The following is a 25,256-nucleotide window of genomic DNA, read 5'->3' on the forward strand; positions in this document are numbered from 1 at the left end:
CCCCCCCCCCCCTCCCCCCCCCCCCCCCCCCCCCCCCCCCCCCCCTTATATTTCCCTCCCCTCCTCATCTTCTTGTCTTTCTTTCTCTATTTGTCCTCCTCCTCCTCCGCCACCCCGTTCTCCATCTGTCTGTCCATTCCAATCAGCCTGTCTACCAGCCAGTGGTTAACAAACTGACAGTGTGCCGGATGCTTGGACAGCTGATCAAGTGTTCCTGCTCTCTGAATCTGGTCTGCATTTAGCACCACTTTGGTCCGTACGCGTTCATTTTGAGGCAGTCTGGGTGACCCCATCCTATCTACCTTTGCTAGTTTACTCCACTTTGGAAGGAGGTTTGTCACTGCACCCCATTCTGGTTGGCATGTTCTCATTGATGGCCCGTCAAGACTCACAAAATGCAGACCGTTGCTAAGTTTACCTCTGAAATTGGCTTTTTTTGGTTTGTAATTTGAGACGGAGCAGCAGTCGAGGGTTTTGCTCTAAATTAAGATGGATGAGGTTTGATTCAGACGAGGCAAAGGGAGTCTGAAGGAATTGCCTCGTCCTGGCCCACTTTGGAATAAGCGCTGTGAGTTATCTGCCGCTGTAGAGGTTGGAGTAGCTAGTAGATGTTTTTTACTGACTATAAGATTCTTAATCTGCATCACCTGTTTTTTTTCACTGTACAAGTGTATGTTTGTCCGACCCTTATAGAGTAACTACAAGGCTGATGTCATTGTTGCCTGTGCGTCCCATTGTGAGAAGCAAAGTGCTGCAGATTAGAATCAGAAGGCAGCTTGTGAGTTATGCTCTGGGCTTATGACTGCCCAGGGATAAAAGGAGAACACATGAAACTCAATCCCTCCATCAAAGAGGCGACAGGGAGTGGAGAAGCGGACCGAGGAACGAGAGGGTGGGGGGGTTGGGCGGTGCGGTCGGCCAGCACAGAGGACCGAGGTGTCACCAGGTCTAATGGCGTGGCATGCAAGGAAGGACAGCTGAGCAGCCAGCCTCTCTAAATGGTTATTCTTAAACCACAGAGGACCCAGATCTACATGGCTGCCGTATACTGGTCATTCATTGTCAACAACAGAATAACATGGAGGTAGTAATGTGTGTAAAACATCCCAGTTAACCCACAATAACAAATTCGCTCGCTATCAGATCGTCAAAAATGATCGAATCTGAAATTCAGGATTGGCCACCAAATTAAGATCGCCTTCCCTACACGTCATGCTTCACGTGTGTCCTTAAGCGTTAGCATAAAACGAATGCCTGTCGTTTCATCAGTTGCCGTTCTCTGCAACAGAGAAGCGGCAGGTTTCCTCTTGAGCTGGCTGGCTGCCTTGACATCGATGCCGGGGGGAGTAGAGGATGGTGAAAGGTTTGTGCTCGGAAGAAAGGAGAGCGAAATGGTGAGGAGGATGAAGGCGGACAGTCAAATGTCTTTGCTGGAGCAGAGAGAGCTGATTTTAAGTAAGTCGGACAGCGTAAGTGAGAGGGTCAAACGAGCAGCTTCTGGTTGTCTCGAGCTGCCGAGCGTTGTAGCGGCTACAGAGGATGTTAGCAAGAGAACAGGCTGGAAGACATGACAGTCTGCGGGAACGAGTGGTGTTCACACCTGTTGGGTGGTTGCGTGCCTGATTGAGCTTTTAGTCCGAGTCGGGAGGTGGCGAGTGAGGAGCACACAACAGAGGGGTGAGGGTGGGCCTGCGCAGAAAACAATATACAGAAATGTTTCACGAATATTGGCAGCAGTTCAGCAATGAGGTAGAGAAAGCAGAGTGAGGACATTGAAGATGGCTGACGTTGCCAAAGACAGATGAACCAGGGGACACGATGGGACCCAGGCTCACATCTCGCAAGCTAAAGGAGCACGAAAGAGGGTCGGAGGAAGGCCGGGATGAGCCAGGTGGAGGAGCCCCGGGCACGCTGTGATCACGAGGGTGAGAGTGGAGAAAGAGAGTAAGGCAGGGGGAGATGGGTGAAGCTGGCTGGCTGGCTGGCTGGCCGGCTGGCTGAGCCTATGGAGGGGATTAGACAGGATTAGCTGTGGGGTAACCTTCCCAAAGTGTCAGTCTGAGATCCAGAGCGCTGTGAAGCGGGCCGCCTGGGAATCCAGCCCAGGGGGGCCCCCGCACACAGGTTTTTGTTTAACACGGACCTGTGCCACACTGGGCACCACAGACATAAAGTACATAGAGCGGCATGTCATCAAAGTCAGCGTACACCTATTAATGACTCCTCTACGGACAGAGGCTTTAATTACAAATATATATGACAGAGAAGCAGCACATGATACGCTCGCGTTGTTATTTCTAGATGCTTGTTTTCTGTTATTTCAGAAGGCATACCTGTTCTATAGGCCGTAACTCTGGGATGTGGGCCTTTGTCAGCACAGTGAACCGACTGACTCACTGGGACCAACTTACACAGTAGGGAAAGAGAGGAGGGGTGAGCGGGGGGGGGGGGTGTTGCACATTCATGGAATGAATGTACTGTAACAATAACACACACTCGGAGAGCTTTGGGAAGGGTCCCCCCACACACACACACACACACACACGCGCCTTGAACAATTGCAAAATAAGGCTGTCAACGAATACCTCACATCTAGAAAATATGTTTTCAGCCTGCAGGGAGCTGGCCGGGGGGGAATTGCCCAATAGAATAGAATAAGCGCTGACTGACTGAGAAACAAGGAGACGTGATGTGATTGAAATCATTAAAGCTGCATTCATTCGTTTTTTGACCACAAGGGGGCAAGAGTTTGCGTTAACAGTTGCCGACCTCGCACAAATAATGTAGCGCCCCATTCGAGTCGCCTCTTTCTCACGCAGAATGCAAATATTCACTGGGACTTTAGTTGTAGTTAGGTTGCCTGAGAAAAAAATATTTTGGGTTCCTTTTGCTTGCAAAATGTTTAAAAGAAATGTCCATTTTCGTTTATGCGATAAAAGACTGTGAGGTAAAGGAGTAGGATAACAACAAAATGTCAAACGTGCAAACGGTGGACGTTGCAATTACGTGCTATTCAACTCAGCCCACGAGTGTCCAGGCCAATTTTACATCTTCATATAGAACTATACTCAACCAAATAAAATGTATGAATAAAAATATTACACGGAAAATGATGTGAATCCACTGAAGCTGGTTTCATAAGCTGAGAAATCACCGGACATTATCACATTGTTTCAGTGCACCTAAACGAGACTTCTCTGCTAGTCTTTACGGAGCTCAGGAGACCACAAAGAATCGAGGTACTGCAGTGTATACTCACCAGAAGTCGTGTATTTCTTTCCTTTTCCCCCCCGTCTGTAGTACTTATTAGAGATGAAGAGCCTGATCCTCCCTCCAGAGCACATCTTGAAGAGGGGTGACAGCGAGGCAGTGGCATATGCTTTCTTCCACCTGCAGCACTGGAAGAGGGCAGAGGGAGCCTTAAACCTACTACACTGCACCTGGGAGGGCAGTATGTGTAACTGTTACTGCTTCTATCCAATACCACCGCTTTGCATGTTTGTTTTATTTAATGTTAATGAGTTGTATTCATTTTAGTATTCCAAATCATACTTTTTCTTTTCCTTTGGCTCTATTGAGAGTGACTGCACCCCGTTCTATGTATGTTCAGAAGTCCCAATTAAACAGCATTTCAATAGAGCTGGGCCGTCAGAGACCCACAGTGTCTTCTCCTGCTCTTCGTTTTTACATTGTTGTGTCGTGATTCATGCATGCACAGCCTGAGAGGGATGATATCATTCCTCAAGCGACGCACAGGAAGAATGTTATATTTCATTATCGCGTTAGTGTCTTGTCACTGTGTGATATTTAGCTACTTTACTGATTTAGTGAAGATTATGTCGGCTGTTTAAGTCATACCTGTTGTGTTATTCCTCTTCCTTAAATGTCCTCTTCGTGCCTTTGTCCGCTTTAACAGCCTTCCGGATAATTCCCTACCCTCTGGAGAAGGGTCACCTGTTTTACCCTTACCCAGGATGCACAGAAACAGCAGACAGGGAACTGCTGCCCTGTAAGTATATACATAGTCTACATGCAGTCCATTAATGTACCATCGCTCACAATTTCATTGCGTAATCAATCGCCCTCTCACTATTCAAACCCCACGTCTATTCAAAATGCTTTATTTCTTTGTTTACCTGCACCGGTTACGACTTTGACTCGCTCTCTTGTTCTGACCGTCCTCGTCTTTTTCGCTCCAGCGTTCCACGAGGTGTCCGTGTACCCAAAGAAAGAGCTTCCCTTCTTCATCCTCTTCACAGCAGGCCTTTGCTCCTTCACTGCCATGCTGGCCATGCTCACACATCAGTTCCCTGAGCTCATGGGTGTCTTTGCCAAAGCAGTAAGTTCTTCAGCTGTACACATCGCAATTTACATCTCAAAGGTTTCTGCCGTACAATTTCATAGACGCTGATTCAGACGGTCCACGGCTTCATCTTTACATAAGCTGAACTTGTGTGTAAAGTTTGCTGACCGCTCACATCTTCGGTTAATCTCTGATTGGGTCTGTGCTTTAAATGCATGTTGTTTGTAACCTGAATCTTTTAAACCCCCGTTGGTAATTGCTGCCTTCCATCACTGTCGGTAACACTGGAGGCTCATGGGAGTCGTGTGCTGTAAAGTCTGTGTTTCCCGCCAAAACAAGCTGTAGCCCAGCTTAAGCTATCAGTGACCACAGTTGGATGATGCAAGCGTATCGCCCTTTATAAGCAACATTTTTCAAACATAATTTCGAAAAAGTTGAACGCACGCATGACTTCCTTTTACTGTTTATTTATGACAGAAGTGTTGTGCTCTCTGTTTTTAGCTAGTTTGGCAAACTCCTTCCTTTGGCGCACCCTTTTGTTTACGGTCCCACTGTTTATTAGGGCCTGCCTTTACATAGACACGTAGTAAAAACAAGGCCGCAGAGAACGTCTAGTGCTCTTCCTTTTGTTATGGGAAAGATTGAGGGCAGATAGGATTCTTACAGCAGCCCCGGCGAGCCTGGTTTGCGTAATGTTCATATGGAGTGCGTGAAAGCCAGTGAGGGAGGAACACGGAGGGACCTCGCTGCCTTCTGAGGAAAACCAGATTCCTCTGAATCTGCTGCTCTTGAACAGACGAGCCAAGACAGTCGGTGGTGGTGGTGGTGGTGGTCTGCCTTGCCTTTATTTATGGACACCAGACATGTATAGTGTAGCAGTTGATTATGCGTCATTTATTAAATGGGATTAGAGGCGTACTTGATTTGCACTTGTCTGGCCAGACTAATACATCCACTTATGAGGCTATGAAAGTGTCAAGTGTATCACGCACACCTCAAGCAGTTTCAGGGAGAAACCATATTGTAATATTTTAGAGGACATTTCACTGTTATAGCAACCTTACATCACTGACTTATGCACATAGCTATTATACTGTATAAGCTAGATCCTAATCTTACATCTAAGTGCATATATTCCCTGCTGGTAATCATGAAAATGAGTGTTTGAGCCGTTCCCTTTAAGTATGAGTCGTATTTGTCCGATTTGGGAGAGACAAAGTCATTATTAATCCTAATAAGTCAATCGTCAGATAACATGAAGTGTATCCCTGAATCAGAAAAGTTAATTGAATTGTATGTGATCAACGCTTCATATGGAAAGCATCGCTGCTTTGTTTTTGTCTTCCCTGTACTCTGGAAAAGCTTCTGGACTGATGTGCTGCAACTCAAATACATATTGCAAATCCTGCTGAGCATCTTAAATGGCAGGATCTATTATTTAAAAAAAAAAATCAAATGGCAAGTAAAAAGTTTAAATATCTTTTTATTTTGGCCTCCTGTTTTTATTTTTCTATTTTGAGCAAGATCAATACTCCTAATATCACACCGGTCTTGTTTCCAGAAAGAACACCAGGGGTCTTTGTAAACACATCAAACTTTATAGTGGATTGAACATTTGTTTAAGTTATTATTTTCCCCGTGCACGTTAGTCTGCCAGTCTACCAGGGATGAGCTAGAGCACAGCGTCTGGCTCTATGGGCTTCTTAATTAAATCTAATAGAAATGTTTATTTTCCCTTTGAAACGTACTTTTGGTTAAAGTTTTACGTCAGGCTTTGAGTCAGAATGCACTGCATGAGTTGCATAACATGTTAGAGAAAACCGTGAGCGTGTTACACTTAAACATTATCAAAGAACAAATGGGAAGAGGTTTTAAGGCTCATTCTGCTTTTCTCTCTCTCAGTTCTTCAGCACACTCTTTGCACCGCTGGGTTTCTTCGCAGACAAGATGGAAAGCTTCATGCCGTCCAGTTTTTGGCACCAGCTGACTCGAATCTGACCCCATCTCACATACACACACACACACACACACACACACACACACCAATACCACCACCACCCCAAACCCTCAGACAAAAAGTGTTTGCTCTCCTGTCTTCAGCATTACTGTCCACTTGCTGCATTGTTACTGATTATGTTGGCTGAGGTTGTATCAACATGGCGAAGCCACTCTTAGGATGCCCTCCCACACTGTTCCAGCGGCCACAGTTTTTCCAAGAACGCATTTAGTGAACACCATCTGCAATGATTCCAGTCGTTCGTGTGTCTTCACGTTAGCCCTCTGCAACATTGTGGTTTTGGAGTTTCCCACAAAGCCTTGTTCCAGATTTTTGGTGCAAAAATGAAGTAATGAGTTAGAGGCACTGCCCTGTTCCATCACAATAATAAATAAATCGCACACAACAAAAAAAACAAGAAGCTAAAACGGCATGTTTTTAATACCAACTACTGTCAAGTCAGATGAGTTGGTTTTAACCAGTGTGTTACTGACAACAGTATGTACCTTTTAAGGATGTCCCTTGTAGAATATGTTTACCAATATGATCCTGTTCCTCTCTTTTACCTGCTCAATTATTTGTCTATTTTACAAAAGATCCCACTGGATATTTGGGATGGGACCCGATGTGTCCCACATCAACCCTCCGTGCACCACAGACATCCAGCGGGGCAGATTTAAACGTCTGTAAGGCCTCCTAAAAACAGAGCTGTGATTTACAGCCTCGAAGTGCCTGCAGTGTATACAACGCCTCTGCAGCTCAGCAGTTGTTACCACGGGATGACACCTCGGCACCATATCACTGGGGCAACTGTCGCCCCAGCAACATTGAAATGTAAATGGGATCGTCACCGGTCACAGTTCCGCACACTCGTTCCCGCTGATTGCACGACAAGATGTCATGAGTCAGTGCGATAGTCCACTTCTCAAACGCCAAACAAAACAAGTGAAAGCAGCACACGTTGCAGTGGAATCAGCTGAGGCGACGTGAGGCTTGCTGTAATACTGGAGGTAACAGTATTTCTAAAATGCATCAACATTTGCCGACGGGTGGAAATGTGAACAGGCATGCACAGACAAATTCTACAAAGTAAGTTATTATTTTACCTTTTTATGTCCAAATATCACTTGCTCTGCCTCTGACTGCGTCTGTTCATTTTGCCAGTAATTGTACATGAGTTGATTCTTCTGTATCTGGTTTAGTTCCGACTTTATGAATTTACTCATCTCTGTATTATCAATTAAGATGCCAGCGTCACCTTGTTGTAAAGTATAATGTAACAACCTGTCAGAAAGAAACAAAAAAAAGCCTCTAAATGTGTTAAATAATCCTGTAATTGAAAAAAAAGAAAACAATTGTTGCACCACTTGGTTCATGAATGATACAAAACATCCCAAATAGTTTATTACATTAACAGGTCTTTTACATTTTGAACTACTTAAAGCGGACACATTTACTTTATTTTGTAAAGTGATGTTACTTGATAGTTATTACATTATCGTTACATTATTACTACAACAATATAGAGCCCATGCCCTGGGATGTACGTGACATCCTACTTACAAATCTTTACTCTACACGTTATAAAACGTGTGACAATAAAGTGCCTTTTAGTACGTCACAATAGTTAAACCATCTTGACAATGGTTTAGCTATTGTGTAATTTGGCATTAACTGAACCTACGATATTGATGTCAAGTCGAGTGGCAACTCTGTTAAATTTTGATGGATTCAATTTGATAAATAGATGCCTTCAAATGTAATGTGTAACAGAATTGTTGATTAGCGTTGCTAGATACAGCAGTCAAGTAACGATGGCAAACGTACTTGTGTAAAAGTAGAAAAGGGCACGCTGGCGATGATTTATATGGTGATACAGTATGTTGCAAAGTTGGATTATGATTTTAATAACCCTTATCCGCTCCAAACTACACAGATTCTGTTTTACATCTCACTGGTCTGTAATATTCAATTTGTGGCACTTGAAATGTGACATTTTAAAGTGTACAACCGAAATACGAAAGTTCATGCTGAAGACAGGAGAATGTTTGAACAAATTGTAACTACCCTTCGATGAGTTTGAAAGCAAAACTCACAATAAATTTCTGTTTCAGTGCAATTTATTTCCTTCTGTTTTGGTTGTTGACGTCGTCTGGTTTACTGTTTAGAAATGCAGAATGGGTATTCTCTAAATGAATGTGTAGATGCTGATTACTTCAATTTCAGACAAGAAAAACATTTGATAAACAGATAATCTCCAAAGCAACATATTTTCAACATGAAGTGAAAGATATTTAAACTCTTTACTTTTTTAATGTTAGATGGATTCTCCTTCATATTTTGAAATCACGTGTGTATTGATGGGGAGTCGGTATGTCTTGTTCAAGGACAAACTCCTCGCTCTGCCACCCTGCTGCTGCTGCTGCTCCTGGACTATATAAAGCCAAGAGCCATCATTATGATTACACCACTCCACCACCATCAGCAGATGCTTTTATGTGGCAAGTTCTCAGCGAGCCACTGGTGCCATAATCATACTCCAAACACTCGTGCTCAAGTGGCGAGCAATGCAGTAATGAAAATCGCTGTTGAGGATTGTTGACGGGTGCTCAAGTGTCTCGCTCTCAGTGCCGGAGCACGATTTTCTCGGCTGCATGTCGAAACACGAGTTGTTCACTAACCTCCAGAGTGCATCAAAGTCAGGGTAACAAGAGAGAAAACAGAAGATATAGGGTAAACATGTCAACAACAAATATGTAATGAAGACAGAGTAGACGTTTCATTTGATCTTCTCATGCCCTGTATCATAAGGTAGGAGATGTTTGAGACATTTATGGCCATAGTCAGAAGGGTTAATAAGAAAAATTAAAATGTTGATTCGGACCATATAATTGTGTGGAAAAGCCACGCAGGGGTTAATTATGTCCCATGGAGACACACAGACACTTTAAATCTCCAGTGGGAACTGTCCTGACAGTTGACCCACTAAATGAAAGTTTTGTGCACTACTGCCCAGCTGCCAGCCCAGTAAGCTCACCAGCACGATGAATTCATGAACTCTTGTGTCCCTGGACCTTTGCCCAGTGTGTCTGAAGGTGACATAAAGTTTGAGTTGGACTGAAATCTCCTGAAGAATCTGCCTCAAGTTAAACAAAAATGAAATGAGGTTTCATCGACTTATGAGTTATGACAACATGAGGTATTTCATATTGGGTTTAGTCTTTTTATATTTCCTGATGACCACCCAGTGAGTTAATAATGAGCTAACAGGCAACATTAGACTACAATGAGTCACGGAGACTGCTGCCTTCTTCTCTTTCTCCCAAACTGTCCATCACATCTGACTCAATAAATCCTAAAGAGAAGCGTGTACATATCCAACACTCGGCAGTTTTTTTTTTTGTTTTTTTTTAACCTATATTGTTGTTGGGTATTTGATTACATGTTATTTTGGTATTATTTTAATTGACTGATTTTATTTACCTCACTACAGGCCTTAACTATTACATAAAGTGTATTGTGATTATTATACAGTCAGGAGACATATTCGACCTGCTGGAAAACAAATCAAACGCACCCTCGTGTGATGGGGCGGTCTATTTGACCTGTCAGTCAGTGCCCTGCCCGCTGCTTTAATCTACTAGCCTGCTGCTAACATTGCTTGTTTGCAAACAACACTTCTGAATCCACTCGTTACTAACAATGTAGCGTTTCATTACGAAGCTTTAACGCCACCTGCTCGCGGTCAAGTCCTCCTTAGTGGAGTAGCGAGCGAGACAGAATCCCCCGACCTTCCTGCTGGCTGTCAGAACCCAACAACTCCTCTTATCAGCGATTCACCAGCTGTGAGCCGGAAGCACGTCACAGTTCACAGAGACTGCTTCACTTCGCCAAGGTAAATGCTGGTTTTGCTCACGAGCTCATTTTCAGCGGATGTCTTGGCTCTGCTCTGACATTTCTCTGCTTGGCAATGTGAATGACCTTTGACCCTGCAGATTTGCTAATGAGCAGTGCTGTTTCTCTGCTGCTCCTGCTGCTGCTTTGTGTTTATTGTTTTGTACAGTCAATCATGCTGCTTTTATTCTGTTGTGAAAATTCTCATGCTTGAATATTGTGAGTATTAATGAGAGCGGTAAAGAGGTTTGGTGGCATGTTTCGCCCCTCTGCTTCTGTTGTTTTGGCCATTATTTTTTCTATTTACTCCTTGCATGGTCCATAGTGGAGCCTGATGTTGTTTATTGGCTTTAGGGAGGTAAGCATACCTGTTTCCTTGCTACACTAAACAGCCGTAACGTTTTATCCGTGTACTGTTTTCTGTTGCTTATGAAATTTCACTAAGAGGACATTGTCTGCCTACGCCATTTTTTTTCTTTTCTTAATCTGCAGGTGTGTTGATGGTGGATTGACTTTAGTTCACAAAATAGAATATTCCATAATGGTATGTGGTGCTAAGCAGGAAAGTGGCCACAATGCAGATGGTGTTTTTTGCGGCCTGTATGAAATGGATTTCACATAATGGCTGGTGTCAGGCTCTGTGTCTAATGTGGCTCTCAGGGGACAGTAGTCATCGCCACTCCCCAGTCTCTTCTGTGCTGATCTTGACTTGGTGTATGGTTGTAGGGAGTGCATATATCACTTCTGCACATAATCTGTATCCACAAGATAAATCCGCTGAATGAATTTAGGGATTATGCATTTTGGTCATTAAAACATGTGCGTCAATAGCCGAGTGCCCTATGCTTGAGAAAGACGCTGAACCCCAATATGCTCTTTTATTGTACGTCACTGGGGACATAAGCGTCAGCTTGAGGCCTTTACATGTAATTAACTGGAGTATTGCTGTAGTAACATAATTCACATTGTGTTGCCTTTAGTTTGTGGGAATCTTTTCCTTTGTCAAACCTATAGAAACGTACTGTACGAGAGATTTATAGCTGGATTCTCCCAGTAACAAATGAGTATGATGTCACTTGGCAAGGACAGTAAATATACACTAAAGCAGCTATAGTCAAGTCCAATTGCATGTCCACATAAAGCCTTTTAATTACTGCTGATAGGGTCATGAGGGGAACCCTCTCTTCCAAGAAAAACAATGAAACTTCTGGGACAGATTTTCAACACTAAATAGTCTAGAGAGCAATAATTTCACAATGTATACATATCAACATATTTCCCATATTGCTGTACATCATAGATATTCATCATATGATTAGAAGGAGTACAGTGTTTTGGACCGGTCAGACAAGTTCAAGGAGAATATTAAACATGTTTAGTTTGAGACTGACACCACGCTGAATTGTTCTCGACTCATTACAGTTTGTAAGCATGGATTACAACATTCCTCTCCTCTGGCTTTTCTGAATGTGAAACATCCGTGTGGACCACACTGTTAGTCTTTCCCTCGGGCCAATTTTAGCTCCGAAATGTTGTCAAATTGAGATGCCCATTTGATATCACTATGATGACAGAGAATGCCTGCGATGCCACTCCTGTTATTTTTACAGAGTTCAACTGGATCACACGTTGTGGGAGACAAAGCGGCGCGGATACTATGACAGATTTAAACATCAGCAAAGTATTATTAATCCTGTGTGTGTGTGTGTGTGTGTGCACGTGTGCGTGTGTGTGTGTGCGCGCGTGCGTGTACAGATTAGCTAATTGCTCGACGAAAACGTAACTTTTCAAAGAAAGTGACTTCCTTGAAGACAATGTTACATTTAAACTTTGGCGATGTTTAGTGATGTGCCATCTGCCAGTCCAGTTATGTTTCTGCAAAATGTACTCCGGAATTCCCTGACAGCGAGCTGACCGAACTTTAAAACACCGACGCTGTTGGTTGCATTATCTTGATCCTCTCTCTGCCATAACTGAATTCTGGGCTAAAACACAGGAGACCGGAAGACCTCTGATTGGAGTGACAAGGTTTAATATAGAGCCAGTGAGGTATTTCAGGACCTGCATTTCAAAGGTAAAAATACTCCCTAGACAGTTATACAAACTGGGACACTGTTGCACCCAACGCTGAACGAGGAAAATAATAACTTAGGTGTAAAAATGGGGCATCCCCTGCATAAATTCATGCTATCAGTTACAGATACACATATTGTTTTGTGTTGGCTGAACTGTTATATGAGTTATACATCTAAAAAAAAATGTATATCTTTGAATGTGATGTTGGAGTTGTGAATAGCGACCTCAGGTACGGTAACTGTGACGTTCACCCTCAACCTATCAGAGTCCATAGTACGGATCAGTGCGGGCCCGGTGGTTCCCAATGTGGATGCAGGAATAACATGTTAAATTTCAAAACGGACTTAAATTGTCAGTGTTGTGCTTTATCACATTCGGTTGAACTGGGGAATGGAAATATGAACCTTTTGAGGGCCAGAGCCCCCCCACTGTACTGTATATGTGAACAGCTCTCACCTTTCTAATCTTTAAGAAAAACACAGCCAATGTGCTCTTCATGTACATTTAAAGTAGGCTCCTTTTGTTTGCAATTAACTTTTGACTTGTGAACGTTTGACACGGCGTGTCATTTGGCTTCGTTCAAAGCACTTCGCTGCAGCTCTTCCCCCCCCCCTTCATTACGTGGACTTCAAAAAATTTGTTGACCCTCAGCATCCACAGCTTGTTGTCAGAGTCATTTAGATCTACAAGCCCCCTCTGAGGGTTGTGTCTCCAAGGCCGAGCATGATGGTGTCTGGCTGCAGTACCAGATGTTGAAAAAGTCAAACTCAGGGTGCACAGCTACTTGACTGCTCCTTCTGCAACGTCTTGGCCCAGTTTCATGAAATACTTCACTCCTCAAAAAAAAAGCGGTCGGAGCCAGTGAATATGCGCACAAAGGACTGAAAGCACAGTTGCTAAAGATTGCCTTGTTAAAGTTTTCTGTCACAATACGATGACAGAAGAAACATGCTGTGCTGGCCTTTGCGATGAAGACTGAGCGATGAGAAAGGCTGCACAACCTTAAGATACAACTCCGCACTGAGAAGCATTGGAGACAGAGGGTGTATGACAACAAGGACCTCATACAAATATACATTTTTAAACAGAAAGTTGTGTTTTTTAATATTTTCCTGTATAATTAGGATCATCAGCTTTACAGTACATATCTTGCTGTTCAGTTCTAGTTAAGATCTGCGACAATTTAGCAGCATATAAATGTTTTCTAATGTACATTCTCAGGCCTTTTAGTTTGAGGGAAGTAGCATTATAAGTTGTTAGCAGCGTAAACTGTTGGAGGCACACAGCTGTGGTGTGGTGGTGTCTGTTAAAGCTGGCAGTATTGAAGGTGAACCACCATTGTTTACTGACGTACTGAACCTTCATCACATCAACGGAAAATCTATTTCTTTATATATCCAACTGAGAACAAACAACACACAGGGGTAAAAAAACAACACATTAGCTTGAGCGTAAAGCTCCTGGACAGTGATCCAAGTTAAAAATTATGAAATGTGCCTCAACATCAGTGATCCGTAGCTTTAAGCTAACATAGAACCAATGCAAGATGTAGTGAATGTTCTTTTCTTTTTTTCTTCTTCTTTTTTTACATAAACAAAATGAAAAAGCTGCATCTGAGTAAAGTACTGTAAGATTTCCAAACATTTCTATAGCATTCTGGAGTTTACTGCCATCAAAGTAGAGGCATGAGTGGTGGATGAAGAAGAAAAGGAAACAAACATGGCCAAGAGAAAGTAGAAGTAGGTAACTTATGGCGAACAACAAAGGCTGCAGGCATGATGGCTAACCGCGGCAAAAACAGCTGCTTTGTTAGAGGCATGTTGTTTAAGGTACTGATTAGGTTGTAACGGTATGAAATTTTTCTTTGAAATTATCACAGTATTAAGGTACGGTGATGTACGGTATTACATTAGTAGTAGTAGTAGTAGTAGTAGTAGTAGTAGTTGCAATGGCCCTAAAAGGAACAAGAACCGAATTTCAACATACAAAATTAAAAACCTGATTTATAAAATAGTATGGAACTATAATATGTTATATGACTGAAGCTTACATGTTGGCGGCACTATAGGATGTTAAATGAAAACAAACATCAGCTGTTTTTTAAAATAATGTCCTATGATTGTTAACAATTACTGTGTGTGTATATATATATATATATATATATATATATATATATATATATATATAAGCCAATATTTAATACTGTAGGTGTGCAACAGCGCAGTCGGCCTCCTCCCGTCAGTTTTATTTGATAAACTCATGAGTTTTAGGACTCACCAGACACCGAATCACTGCACAGCAGTTTGGAATATTATTGCACTGGATTTGACAACTTTGGATCCCATCACGTCAAAAATATGGTCCTGCATGTCTATCATCAGGTGAAGGTGTTAAGTAATCTACATAGTACAATGTATTTGATTGGCCTACACAATGTTTTTTCCAGACAATGTTACAATTTTTTGACAGAGTAGCCTAATTGAAATGTATATGGGGGCTGTGTTTTTTTTTTTGGGGGGGGGGGTTACGCTGTTCTTTTGTCTTTCTGAACACGGTCTAAGGACAATTGCTTGAAGCTGTCGCAGTAGCGCCAAAACACAACAAAATGAAGACAAAGAGCCAGAGGTAGAAATGATAAAGTTCTCCATCAGGGGAAACAGCCAGAGTGTGTTGGACCAATTGCAGACAGAATATGTGGGATACTGTATGGAAAATGTTTCAGACACCACTCCAAAGTCCATACGCCACTTCACTGTTCCTGCTTAGTCCGTTGTTTCTCTCCCGTGAACCTGCTCAAAAATATGCAGCCACTTTAACGTTCTTCTGTTTGCGGTTCCTTCCGGTTCACAGTGTGATTATTTGATCTTATCCGAGTAGGAACTTTTTCACAAGCTCCCTCCCACTGTTTGCTGTTTTGTTAGAGTTGCACTCATTAGCAGCAATTGTCTTTTTTTGTATTTTAAATGATTTGTTGCAGTACCATACAATGATATCATTTTAAATGATACAAAATTATTACTGTAAATATGATCATCGGTATGAGCAGGATGTCATGTTCTCACACCGCCTTAACACTCTATAAAACAAGCAGACATCACCTCATAACTCTGCCTCAAACAAGGGTGCGTTTACAACAGAACAATACAATATATTCAGCCGTTTTGTATCAAAGATTCAATGTTTATCTTAAAAAAAAGCACTTGTTAAAGCAGCACACACTCAGTAACTGGGCCGAATTTCCAGTTTAGCATCAACGTGTAGTCTCTGCTTCATGAAGCGTCAATGGGATCAAAAGCCAGACAGGTGTGACAGTTAAGAGATCCCAATTATATATCCCATAATACAATGCAGTCATTAGCGAGCAGGTTGGTGAGTCCGTCCGTAGGTGATTGGTCAGGTCTCCTCGTTAGGTGATGTCCAGCCAATCGGGCCGCTTGTGGGGCTTGCAGGTGTGAACATCCACCAAGTCCTCGCAGTGGCTGCACTCCACGGCGCAGCACCACTTGAATTTGCACTCGCACTTGGTGACACGTTTGACGCGCATGGTGTCGTAGCCCCGCCCACAGCACATGACCTCGCAGCCGTCTGTGCCTCTGGAGGACTTGTTGCACACTCGGCCTGCTGTGCCCAAGGAGCCTGTGAAGAAGAATCTACATGTTTGCGTTGGAGAGTAAATCATAGTTTTCTTCTGGCATAGGGAAACATCTCATTTGGTTCACAGACCTTTACCAGCGCAGCACGCATTATTACATGAAAATATACATTTCTAGTCTGAAAAAAATGTATGCTACATTGGAAAATGAGTGTTATTCCTATAACTTTAATGTTTTCATATTAATAAAAGGTTTTTTTTTTTTTTTTAAACATTCAACTAGACAAACCATGATTACAGCCTTACCCTAAAACCATTTTAACCAACAATTAAGTACAGTTGTGTAGCTTTTTAATGTTTAAAAAAATGTGTATTTTTTGTGTTACAAAAACACAATTCTGGTTGAGCTGTGGTTGCATACAAATTGCTTTGACATAACGTAATAGCAGACATTTGATCTTGCTATTTACATTTCTTTTTTTGGGTACAAGCTGCCATTGGCCTCCTATTTCAGCTGGCATTCTCCTCCCGCTAACTGTTTTTGCAAGAGCACCGTCTCTGCATTTGTGCCCAAGACGATTGTGATCGGTTACAAACAAGCCAGAGCGTTTTCCCCCTATACCAGAAAGATAATGTGTGGCTCCACACCTTTCTTTAGCGCTGACACATCGCTGTGGAGATAAGTCAGGCTATTCAAAACTAAATGTCCACTAGCTATTTGCTAGCTCTGTCTCTCTGGAGTATCTGAGTGTTGTGCTGAAAACGGATGCATGCTGCTCCTGGAAATGAGGTTCATGAGCTGAGCCTGTGAGCTGGAAAGCCAAAATATAAAGGTGAGAGAGGCTGTAACGCTCTGTAGAGATGAGGGGGGACAGCAGGGATGGGTGATTTCGCACTACACATGAATGTTTGATCCAGTGGCGTTACAAAAATAGTGATAAGTGCCGCTTCAAAGGAATCAGAACTCTATTTTTGAAGTGTGAACAACATGCACCTTTTCTATTGCACATACAGTAACTCTATAGTCACTGTTCTTCTTCAGTGGTTGTTTGTCCGAGTCACATATCAGCTCAACTTAATTCCTTTTTGGAAAACCTCCAGTGAGCACATACTGTAGATGTCCAGAACTGCTAATCTTGGCAGTTGACCACCTCTGAACACCACGGTGAATATTTTTGATGCTGAAAACTGAAACAGTTTTTCCAAAGCAGAATTTCCACACTCCTCGGCAGGGTATTGGCTTACAGACACGCTGACAGAACAGTCTCGGAGAACAAACACAAAGATGTCCATGCACTCGGGTGTAAAGTCTAAGCCTAAGATCAAATGCCATGTCTAATAACAGAGCGTTCCTGAAGCAAAGAAAAAAAGGATAAGAGGAGCTATTCCCCTCAGGCTCTAGGGAGTGGAGCCTAATACTGACCAAAGGAAGGATTTGAAAAATAAGCCTGCATGTATCCTTAGGCTATGAATTCCTATACAATGGAGATTAGTGGCGAGGAGGGTCATAAGCTTCTTTTTAAGATCACCTTTTAACAAGGAAAGACGGCCTTTCCTTTGAGCGAACACACCTCCATTACCCCTCAGTTGTCAAGCTGCCACCAAGCTAACAGCAGGGAGGAGTGGGAGAATCTGGCGGTACCGTCATGTCCCCCTGCACATGTGCACTACGCTACCTTACCTAACCTATTAACAGTGAGCTAGTGAACTCCTTCACGCTCTATTGAAGGGGGCTGGGTTGGAGGAGAGAGACAGAGCTTAACAAGGTAAAGCAAACACTAGGAATTAAAGGGGATGTGAAAGGTCAAATCATTGAACGGTAAGCTGTGTAGGAATGCAAGCCTCCACTGGACGAGCCTCTGATTCTCAGAGCTTTTCGAAGTGACCAACCACCTGTTTGACTCGTCTCCTAACAATATACTCAATTGTCTTTTAATTGAAAATTGGAAACAAATGTATTAAATGATTGAACACATCTGAATCTGAGAATATAGATTGACGGTGTTTTGCTGACCTCAATAAAATATGTCTTAATTATGAATTATTCCACATACTGGGGATGTCTCAATCCAGTCTTTATGATCAGGATTTGGATCATCTCTACCACGTACAATAGTTTTATATTTCATAGCAAGGTACCCGGGACATTATGTCGGCTAAGAGAGATTGCCGTTGGCTTTATCAGATAAACGTTGGTGCTTTAAAGGGCTGATGACGTGTAATGTATTGGGCTGATGACCTGTAATGTGTTGGGCTGATGACCTGTAATGTAATGGGATGATGACCTGTAATGTATTGGGATGATGACCTGTAATGTAATGGGATGATGACCTGTAATATAATGGGATGATGACCTGTAATGTAATGGGATGATGACCTGTAATGTAATGGGATGATGGCAGAATTCTGGTGGGGAAAGTCAAAAGTAGAGCCATGCCAGTGTGTTTGGTGATATTGGCTTATTCATACATGTTGACCGAAAATGGACCAAAGAAAAGGAATTTAGAAACAGTGACATAGTTTGTCCACCAGAGGGCACTGACAAGTGTCTCAGTACATATCTTGGTCACAATTCTTACAAAACAAAGTCAATGGTTCTTCATACAACATTGTTTGTTTATGTTATGTTTTTTATGTAAATACATATTTACTGGATTTCTAAGCTCACAAATATCTCCAAACTTAAGCATGGCTAAATACCAAAAAGGACGCTTGGGAAAACGTTGCGTAACTTGAGTTAATGAACTCTTTTAAAAATGATCTTGATTTAAATAAGAGCAATGAGCTCACAGCAGTGTATTATTTAGTAAATGTACAGCCACCACTGTCCTACAGTCTTTATTTCCCTCTTGTTATTCATGTGCAGTATCACTAGAAATGTTCACTATTTAATGAAAATAACGATCAAACTCCACAACGACAAAAACCTCATTTCTTCCTTTCTTCACTCACCTGCTGAGCGGTCCGTGAGACAGTAATCTGGTGAGTTCTCGACGTACACCAACTCATTCTTGGTGCTTCCCTTGAAGTCCTTGTCAGCCACCATGAAGCCCGTCCCGTCCTGGTTCATGGTCACCTCGATGGCTGTGTTGTACTTCTTGCGAAGGTAGTCTCCCGTTCGCCTGAAGTCGGACATCGCCAGCCAGCAGGTCCTCAGAGAACAGGAGCCACTGACCCCGTGACACTTGCACTCCAGCTTCATAAAGCGCTTCACTGCCTAGAGCAGAGGTCAAAGGTGACAGGGTGTTAAGCCTATGATGTTGCCCACGGCATGATATAGGTGTGATCAGCTCTGCTTCCCTCTGACTGGAGTTTGCTTTAAGTTCTCTTCCTCCAGAGACCTTCTGAAACAATCTTGTTTGTGTTGAACCTGAAACAAAATCTAATCTACCGCTGAAAGCAAATTCATAGTATGTATGTGTGTATATAAATATATATATATGGGTAGTATAATCCCTAATAATATATCATAATTTATGTTTAAGACGTGTACTCTGAATGTTTTAAGGAGCCAGAGTGCATCAAAATATAGCTTGTTTATAAAAAATATATTCTCCTACCGAAGCCACGGAGCCCTCCCACGTAACGAATCCCAATTTAACCCCTGCTGCTCACCATCCGTCCGCACCGGTTGTTGTGCAGGTTCATCAGCGCTCGAGCGTCTTTCACCATCCTCTCTCGAGCGTCGACGAACGCCTTGGCAAATTTGATGCCGTAGTTGATGTTGTCGCTGCAGCCACCCCAGTCGAAGATGCCCCTGTCGTCGCTCGATCGCCCCCGCTTGTGGCCGTCACAGTTGCAGATCTTTAGCTCCCCCTGACTGCAGGCCCTGGTAATGGCGTAGACCACTCCTGCCGAAGAGATTGCGTACACGAACGCTGCCTCGCGGCTGCCTGGGTGCGCGGGAAAGAGAGGTGTTGTAATGAAATCCTTCGGAAAATTTGTTATTTTGAATTTGTTTGCAAATTTTCTTACTGACACTTTTCATTTTGACAGTGTTGTAAACGTTAACGTAAACCGCACCACAACTGGTTTTGTTGCTTTCTTTGGTGGGATTCAAGCTGTTCTTTTAGTTCCCAAGTTCACCGTGTTGCTGCTCAGTAAAGCAGCCTTTCTCCAGTATATTCCTGACAGGAGGAGCACAATAATCATTCCATTTATGGTGGATGGTCCAGACAGTGGTAGAAGCATGCTGGCTATAACACCACAGTCTACCTCACTCTCCTATCAACTTTTTTATTTTGCACAGATGGCAGCTTTCTCAGTCACTGGGCTGTGTTTTCATTTCAGACAAGAGGAGATTTTGGGGGTTATTTGGTCTGGCTTTCCCACCCACCTCCTGCTCTCATTCCTGCTCACGCAGTGAAGCAGGACACAGGCGATATGTCAGGGAGTAAAGCTTTGTCTGGCTGCCAGAGACATCTACCCAAATATTTACATCTCCTATTACTGTTTATACATCACCAGTGTGGATCTCTCGATCTGCTACTTGTTTTCGGAGAACATCCACTTTCCCAATCTTCCCTCATTCCAGAGAAGGTGAAAACAAAAAAAAAAATCCAACACTTTCTCTTTCAGTCTGAATTCTAGGAACGAGTTGATTTAATAAGACACCTATTAATTCTCTACTTATCCGTTAACAGCAGAGGCATTTACAAGGATGATTAACTCGAGTGTCTCCGACATAAACAACCACTGTCACGCACGCACAAGGAACCACACAGATAGAAAGCCCCCGTCACAGATGTGCAGACTCACTTCGCAGCATCACCCTGCCAAACACAGTGTGGTCCCGGTCCAGCGTGCTGCAGTTCCAGCGGTGGTGTCTGAACTGGTGCTGGCACTCTTTGATCCACTCTTTGGCTCCCTCGCCGAGGGACTGCATCAGGTCCGGGTGCCGCTGGCACAGCTGCCGCTGCTTGTTCACCAGGCCGGGAATGTTGTCGCAGATCACCCGAGCACCCAGCGCTCCGATGTACCTGAAAGACACGGTATTGATCGTGATAGGTTAAAGGGGCACTCCACCAATGTTACACGTAGTGTTTATTCGTCCTGTGGGCCTATACACGCCTTAGCCTGTGCAAAGTGGAGCACTGTATTGTGGCTCTGGAGGAGTTGTGTCAAGTCTGAGAAAGTAACCCATGATGATGTCATCAGGGTTATCTCAAGGGTTCACGCAGTGTGGGTAGAATGGGATTTGGTAGTGTTTGTGCCTTGTTGCAAGATGGTTATCTCATTTGCAATTGTGGAATAAGTTGTATTGGTTTTATTTTATTTAAGTGTTACTGTCAGCGATGGCGATTTTGTAGACATTTTGTCACTGGTTTGTTGACCTTTTTGTTGTTTTTTTGACCAACTGTGAGATATTTTATCCGTCATAAGTTCCTGATAACTCCAACTTTGTAGTTAGTCATAGTTCCTTGTCCTGACCAAGAAATGGTCAGAAACATTAGCCGCCCGCACCCCCCAACCCTCTGTAAAGTGGCAATTTCACTTTTTTACACTTTTTGTAGTGTTTTCTTTTTGTAGTACACAAACAAGACACTATGTGTTAAAGAAATGCAGAGGTGATTGGAGGTGGATTTTGTTATTTTTGGACTGAGCCAGGCTGGCTGTTTCCGGTCTTTATGCTAAGCTATGTCAGCCGGCTGCTGTTTGTAGCTTCATATTTAGCGTACAGACGAGAGAGAGAGACACATCTTCTCATCAGTCTCTCGGCAAGAAAGCAAATCAAGTTATTTCCTCAAAATGTCGAACTTGTCCTTTTAAATCGAGATTACCCGATTGGCCTCCTGCTAGTGTGCCTACATTTCTTCACATCCATACCTTTGTCTTGTCGAGACTCAGATATTCAGGACGTAGAAGAGATTATTAAATTCCTCACGTTCAGTGAAAAGCATCTCTTTCCCTGCGACGGGCCTTATTGCTTCCTGCTCCATTCAGACATAATCCCGTACTTTGTAGCAACTCTTAAAAGGGCGGATCACATGCTGGTGGTATTGTGACACTGGGGGGGGCTCTCTTATCAACAGAGGACAGTCATCAACAGTGCAAGTGACCGCTCAGCCTTTCCCTCCCAGCCAGACAGATCAACCATATGTAGGCGCAGCCCTCCCCCCCCCCCCCCCTTTCTCCTGCCCCCCCTCCCTAAACCTGAACGCTCCACTCTCCATCCGGATATCATTATAGGCCCTAATCGCAGCCACATTTGTGTCGCCTGGCCACCGAGACAGAAACGGACGTAGCAGGCATTTTCCACTCCCGTTATGGCTGCCCCGGTCCCGGTCCCGGTCAAACTGCGACTATCTGCCTGAGCAGTAAAGCAGAGCAGAAGCACCACTTATGTTTATTGTGCGTTGTACATGCCGGCTGTGCCAAAAGACCCCTGACTGTCTCCGAGAGGACACACGCATAGAAAGGGAGAGGGAAGTGGGTCCTGTGTAGCAAAGGCACATGGGGCTCATCTAAATTATCGCAATGGTTAAAAATAGGCCCTAACAATATCAACCAGGATGAAATAAGTATTAATCATCTCGACACCAAGCTCCCAAGACTCTCCTGCTCTGTCTCTCTCAGTTTCTCTGGAATTTGTCAGTGATTTAATCGCATTTTTTTCACAATGTATTTGCAAAAGGGATTATTGCACAATGGAAAATAGGATAACGTATGCTTTTGGCTCTCTTGGGACATTACCATTCACGTCGTTATTTACAAAGGGTGCATTTTTTTTAATCTAAATCCATCTTGTAAAACAGAGGCTAATTGTTATGGGGGTGCAAGGCTGCACATGAAGGAAGAAAACGTAGAATTAGAACTGCTTGTCTGCGGTTGGTTAAATATAAAGTGGGCCACACATCAAATACAATTTCTGTAAGTGTGGCCGACACATGAGACCAACTTCAGGTGGGTGGGATGAGGGGGTGCATATCCTCCATGTTTTGGTTTTTTCACCTCTGAGCATTTAAAACCTCAAGAGAATTATCATCAAGGGGCATTTATTCATGCACCAGTGCCAGCACCTGCCACTTGCTTCTGGCAAGATGGATGGATAGGGGAGATCCCCCAACCCCCCCCCCAACACCATTCATCTTAATGAACACGTGACACACATTACTGCGCCAAACATTTCAATTTGCATTGATGTTGAAAAAATAAATAAAAATAAAACAAGAACAAATTCCCATGCAGAGGTGACCTAAAATGAATGTGTTCCATTCTTAGCTTTTATTGGATATAAATGTTTAACTAAATTGTTGTAGTTTCTTTTGGCAAAACCCAGGTGCCTTAAAATTAAAATTACGATTATCCCTTTTTTTCTGCGTTTTTAACAGGATAGTTTTCCATCTTTATACCTGACAGAGAAAAAACATTCGCGGAAATGGTAAACTTGAGAGTAGAATCTAAACATTTTGTTTTGCATCAAAATGCTTTTCTATAAACTTTTCTATAACTTAACTTAGACTATTAGTTTTATAGATGTTTATGTAATTAATAACAAATACATCGTGCTTGTAAATTAAACGGATCTAAACATCAGCAGACGCGCTGTAAAGAGCTCACTCACCACCACGATGAATCCACCCTCGGTGTGAAAATCAGCAGGAGCAAAATAAAAATGAAGTAAATTTTGATGGGTTTGGAGTGATGTTGGGTTTTTCTCCCATTTCCGCTCCCCATCGCCCTGCTGCTGTGTGCTACGCTCCGAGACTTCATCAGACAAAACATGTTTCTTCCTTTCATGTGTTGGCAAAAGCTGCACAATCAGGTGTGAAAGTCCTTGACGCTTGTCTGCCGTCCATCATCTGGGATCAAAAAGAGCTTCACGTGGAAGGAAAGTGCTTAAGACTCCACCGGTCAACATTTTAATAAAGCCAAGCAGATTTTCCTTCTGTATCCATAATCTTCAGCAGCGTCGGTGATCATGAGCAGAATAAGTCCCGTCTCAGATGTCTCTAACGGTCTTGTATCAGCAATAATTGAATATTCAACTTTTCTCCCCAGTTTGTTGCGCACTGAATTTAATACCATTAAAGCTGCGGGGGGGACAAATCCGATGCTATTTAACACGGTGGCGAGGTCGCTTAAATCAGAGGCGCGTCAAGTGGAAGAACCGTTTCCGTGGATCATTACGCGCACCTTTCCTCCTGCAGCCAGGAATGAAGATGCGCACCGTAACGCGCAGCGCTCCGCTCCAGTGTGTCAGCTGTCTGTGACCCCCCCCTTCCCCCCTCCCTCCACCCCTTTGTCTGAAAATGACAAATAGCGGTATGTAGACCAACAGACAGCAGGGCAGGAGATGTATATATTTAGTTTGATGGAAAGTAATTCTGCCCGGGATATCTACGGAGCAACGCATCCAACTTGTTGCCATTTCAAGACAACCGTTACAACACAGCCTGGCACAGTGATATTCCTTTAATGTGTGCCTGCACTCCCCTACCATGTCATTAGCTCTAAAACATTTGTGGGCTTTTTCTCTTTATGCCTTGGCATTTTGTGCCGTTCATTTTATGATAGGAGTATTTATCTAATAGGAATATTGAGTTCAAAACCCTTTAGGACTGTGCATAACACACTTAAACTGAACCAAAGAGCATCCTCGGGCATCCATGTTAAATACATACTTTATTCACAGAGATTATGAATAGTATCGATACAAATGTAACCACTAGACCGAACATTGGTGTTTCCGATGAATAAAAATGAGGCAGGTAAAATGAACAATTGTGTGCTTTAGTGGACAGCCACCCTTTTGTTGTGAAGTGTAAAAATATATACATTATGAAGCCGTGGTGGGCCTAGGCTGCAGGTAATTCATGGGAAACACTGGATTAGTCATGGAAAATGAGAACTGTGGAAGTTTTCCCTTTTGTATCAAGCTGCAAGAAGTTGACGTGTGTGAATTTTGCGATGTGACCGTTGTGCGTGCTCATATCGCAATGTCGATGCTGGAATGATGCACCCTGCAGCTCTACTTGCCCAATACAGTATATCACAATGGACTGGAAGATACAGTATGAGGAAAGATTTTAATGTGAATTTCCCCCAGTTCATGTTGAGGTTGGAAAAAGGGTGGAGAAAATACATTGTCCTTGTAATTTATCTGTGTCTGGAACCAGATTTGTGTCCCATGTAACTTGTTTAAAGATACAACTCCACATGCAGTAGTATAGTAGCATCTTACATTTACATAGCGATTGACTTTTCACATGTCTTATACTGTATATCTGGCATGTGAAGTAATGCCTGATTTCTCCAAGTTTGTCATGAGGCCAGATATATTCCTTTTCCAAAGATGAACAATACGTTCTAAAAAGTTGCCTTCATGCCATATGACTTGGGGTGGGCAGAGTAAATACCCCCCCCACCTATGGCATGAAGGCAACTTTTTAGAA

General features: G+C 43.0%; 2 protein-coding genes across 2 annotated transcripts in view; one reads left to right on the forward strand and one right to left on the reverse strand.

Moving 5' to 3' along the window:
- The window catches only part of st7l (suppression of tumorigenicity 7 like), an 18,581-nt gene extending 6,738 nt beyond the window's left edge, over nucleotides 1–11,843 (forward strand). The window contains exons 12-15 of the mRNA XM_031848042.1: nucleotides 3,301–3,451; nucleotides 3,917–4,009; nucleotides 4,200–4,339; nucleotides 6,206–11,843. Of these exons, the coding sequence (XP_031703902.1) occupies nucleotides 3,301–3,451; nucleotides 3,917–4,009; nucleotides 4,200–4,339; nucleotides 6,206–6,301 (480 nt within the window). The 3' untranslated portion in view covers nucleotides 6,302–11,843. The remainder of the gene's footprint in view (nucleotides 1–3,300; nucleotides 3,452–3,916; nucleotides 4,010–4,199; nucleotides 4,340–6,205) is intronic.
- A 2,660-nt stretch (nucleotides 11,844–14,503) lies between these two features.
- Nucleotides 14,504–23,879, reverse strand: LOC116386372 (protein Wnt-2b-A-like). Its single transcript, XM_031852505.1, has 5 exons — nucleotides 23,426–23,879; nucleotides 20,620–20,840; nucleotides 19,477–19,754; nucleotides 18,814–19,078; nucleotides 14,504–15,905 (listed from the first exon to the last, which is right to left on the reverse strand). The coding sequence occupies exons 1-5, from the start codon at nucleotides 23,599–23,601 to the stop codon at nucleotides 15,676–15,678; spliced, it is 1,170 nt and encodes a 389-aa protein (XP_031708365.1). The 5' UTR covers nucleotides 23,602–23,879; the 3' UTR covers nucleotides 14,504–15,675.
- Nucleotides 23,880–25,256: the final 1,377 nt, after the last annotated feature.

Source organism: Anarrhichthys ocellatus, unplaced genomic scaffold (genome assembly GCF_004355925.1).
Source record: "Anarrhichthys ocellatus isolate YVR2014 unplaced genomic scaffold, GSC_Weel_1.0 scaffold1, whole genome shotgun sequence".
Classification (NCBI taxonomy): Eukaryota; Metazoa; Chordata; class Actinopteri; order Perciformes; family Anarhichadidae; genus Anarrhichthys; species Anarrhichthys ocellatus.

Bases quoted from the DNA above. Each gene is read 5' to 3' on its own strand.
- LOC116386372 (XM_031852505.1), bottom strand. From the start codon at position 23,601: ATGAAAGGAAGAAACATGTTTTGTCTGATGAAGTCTCGGAGCGTAGCA. The intron at 19,755-20,619 runs GTGAGTCTGCAC...CCGCGCACCCAG, and splicing joins TGGCAGGGTGATGCTGCGAA to GCAGCCGCGAGGCAGCGTTC. The intron at 19,079-19,476 runs GTGAGCAGCAGG...CCTCTGCTCTAG, and splicing joins ACAACCGGTGCGGACGGATG to GCAGTGAAGCGCTTTATGAA.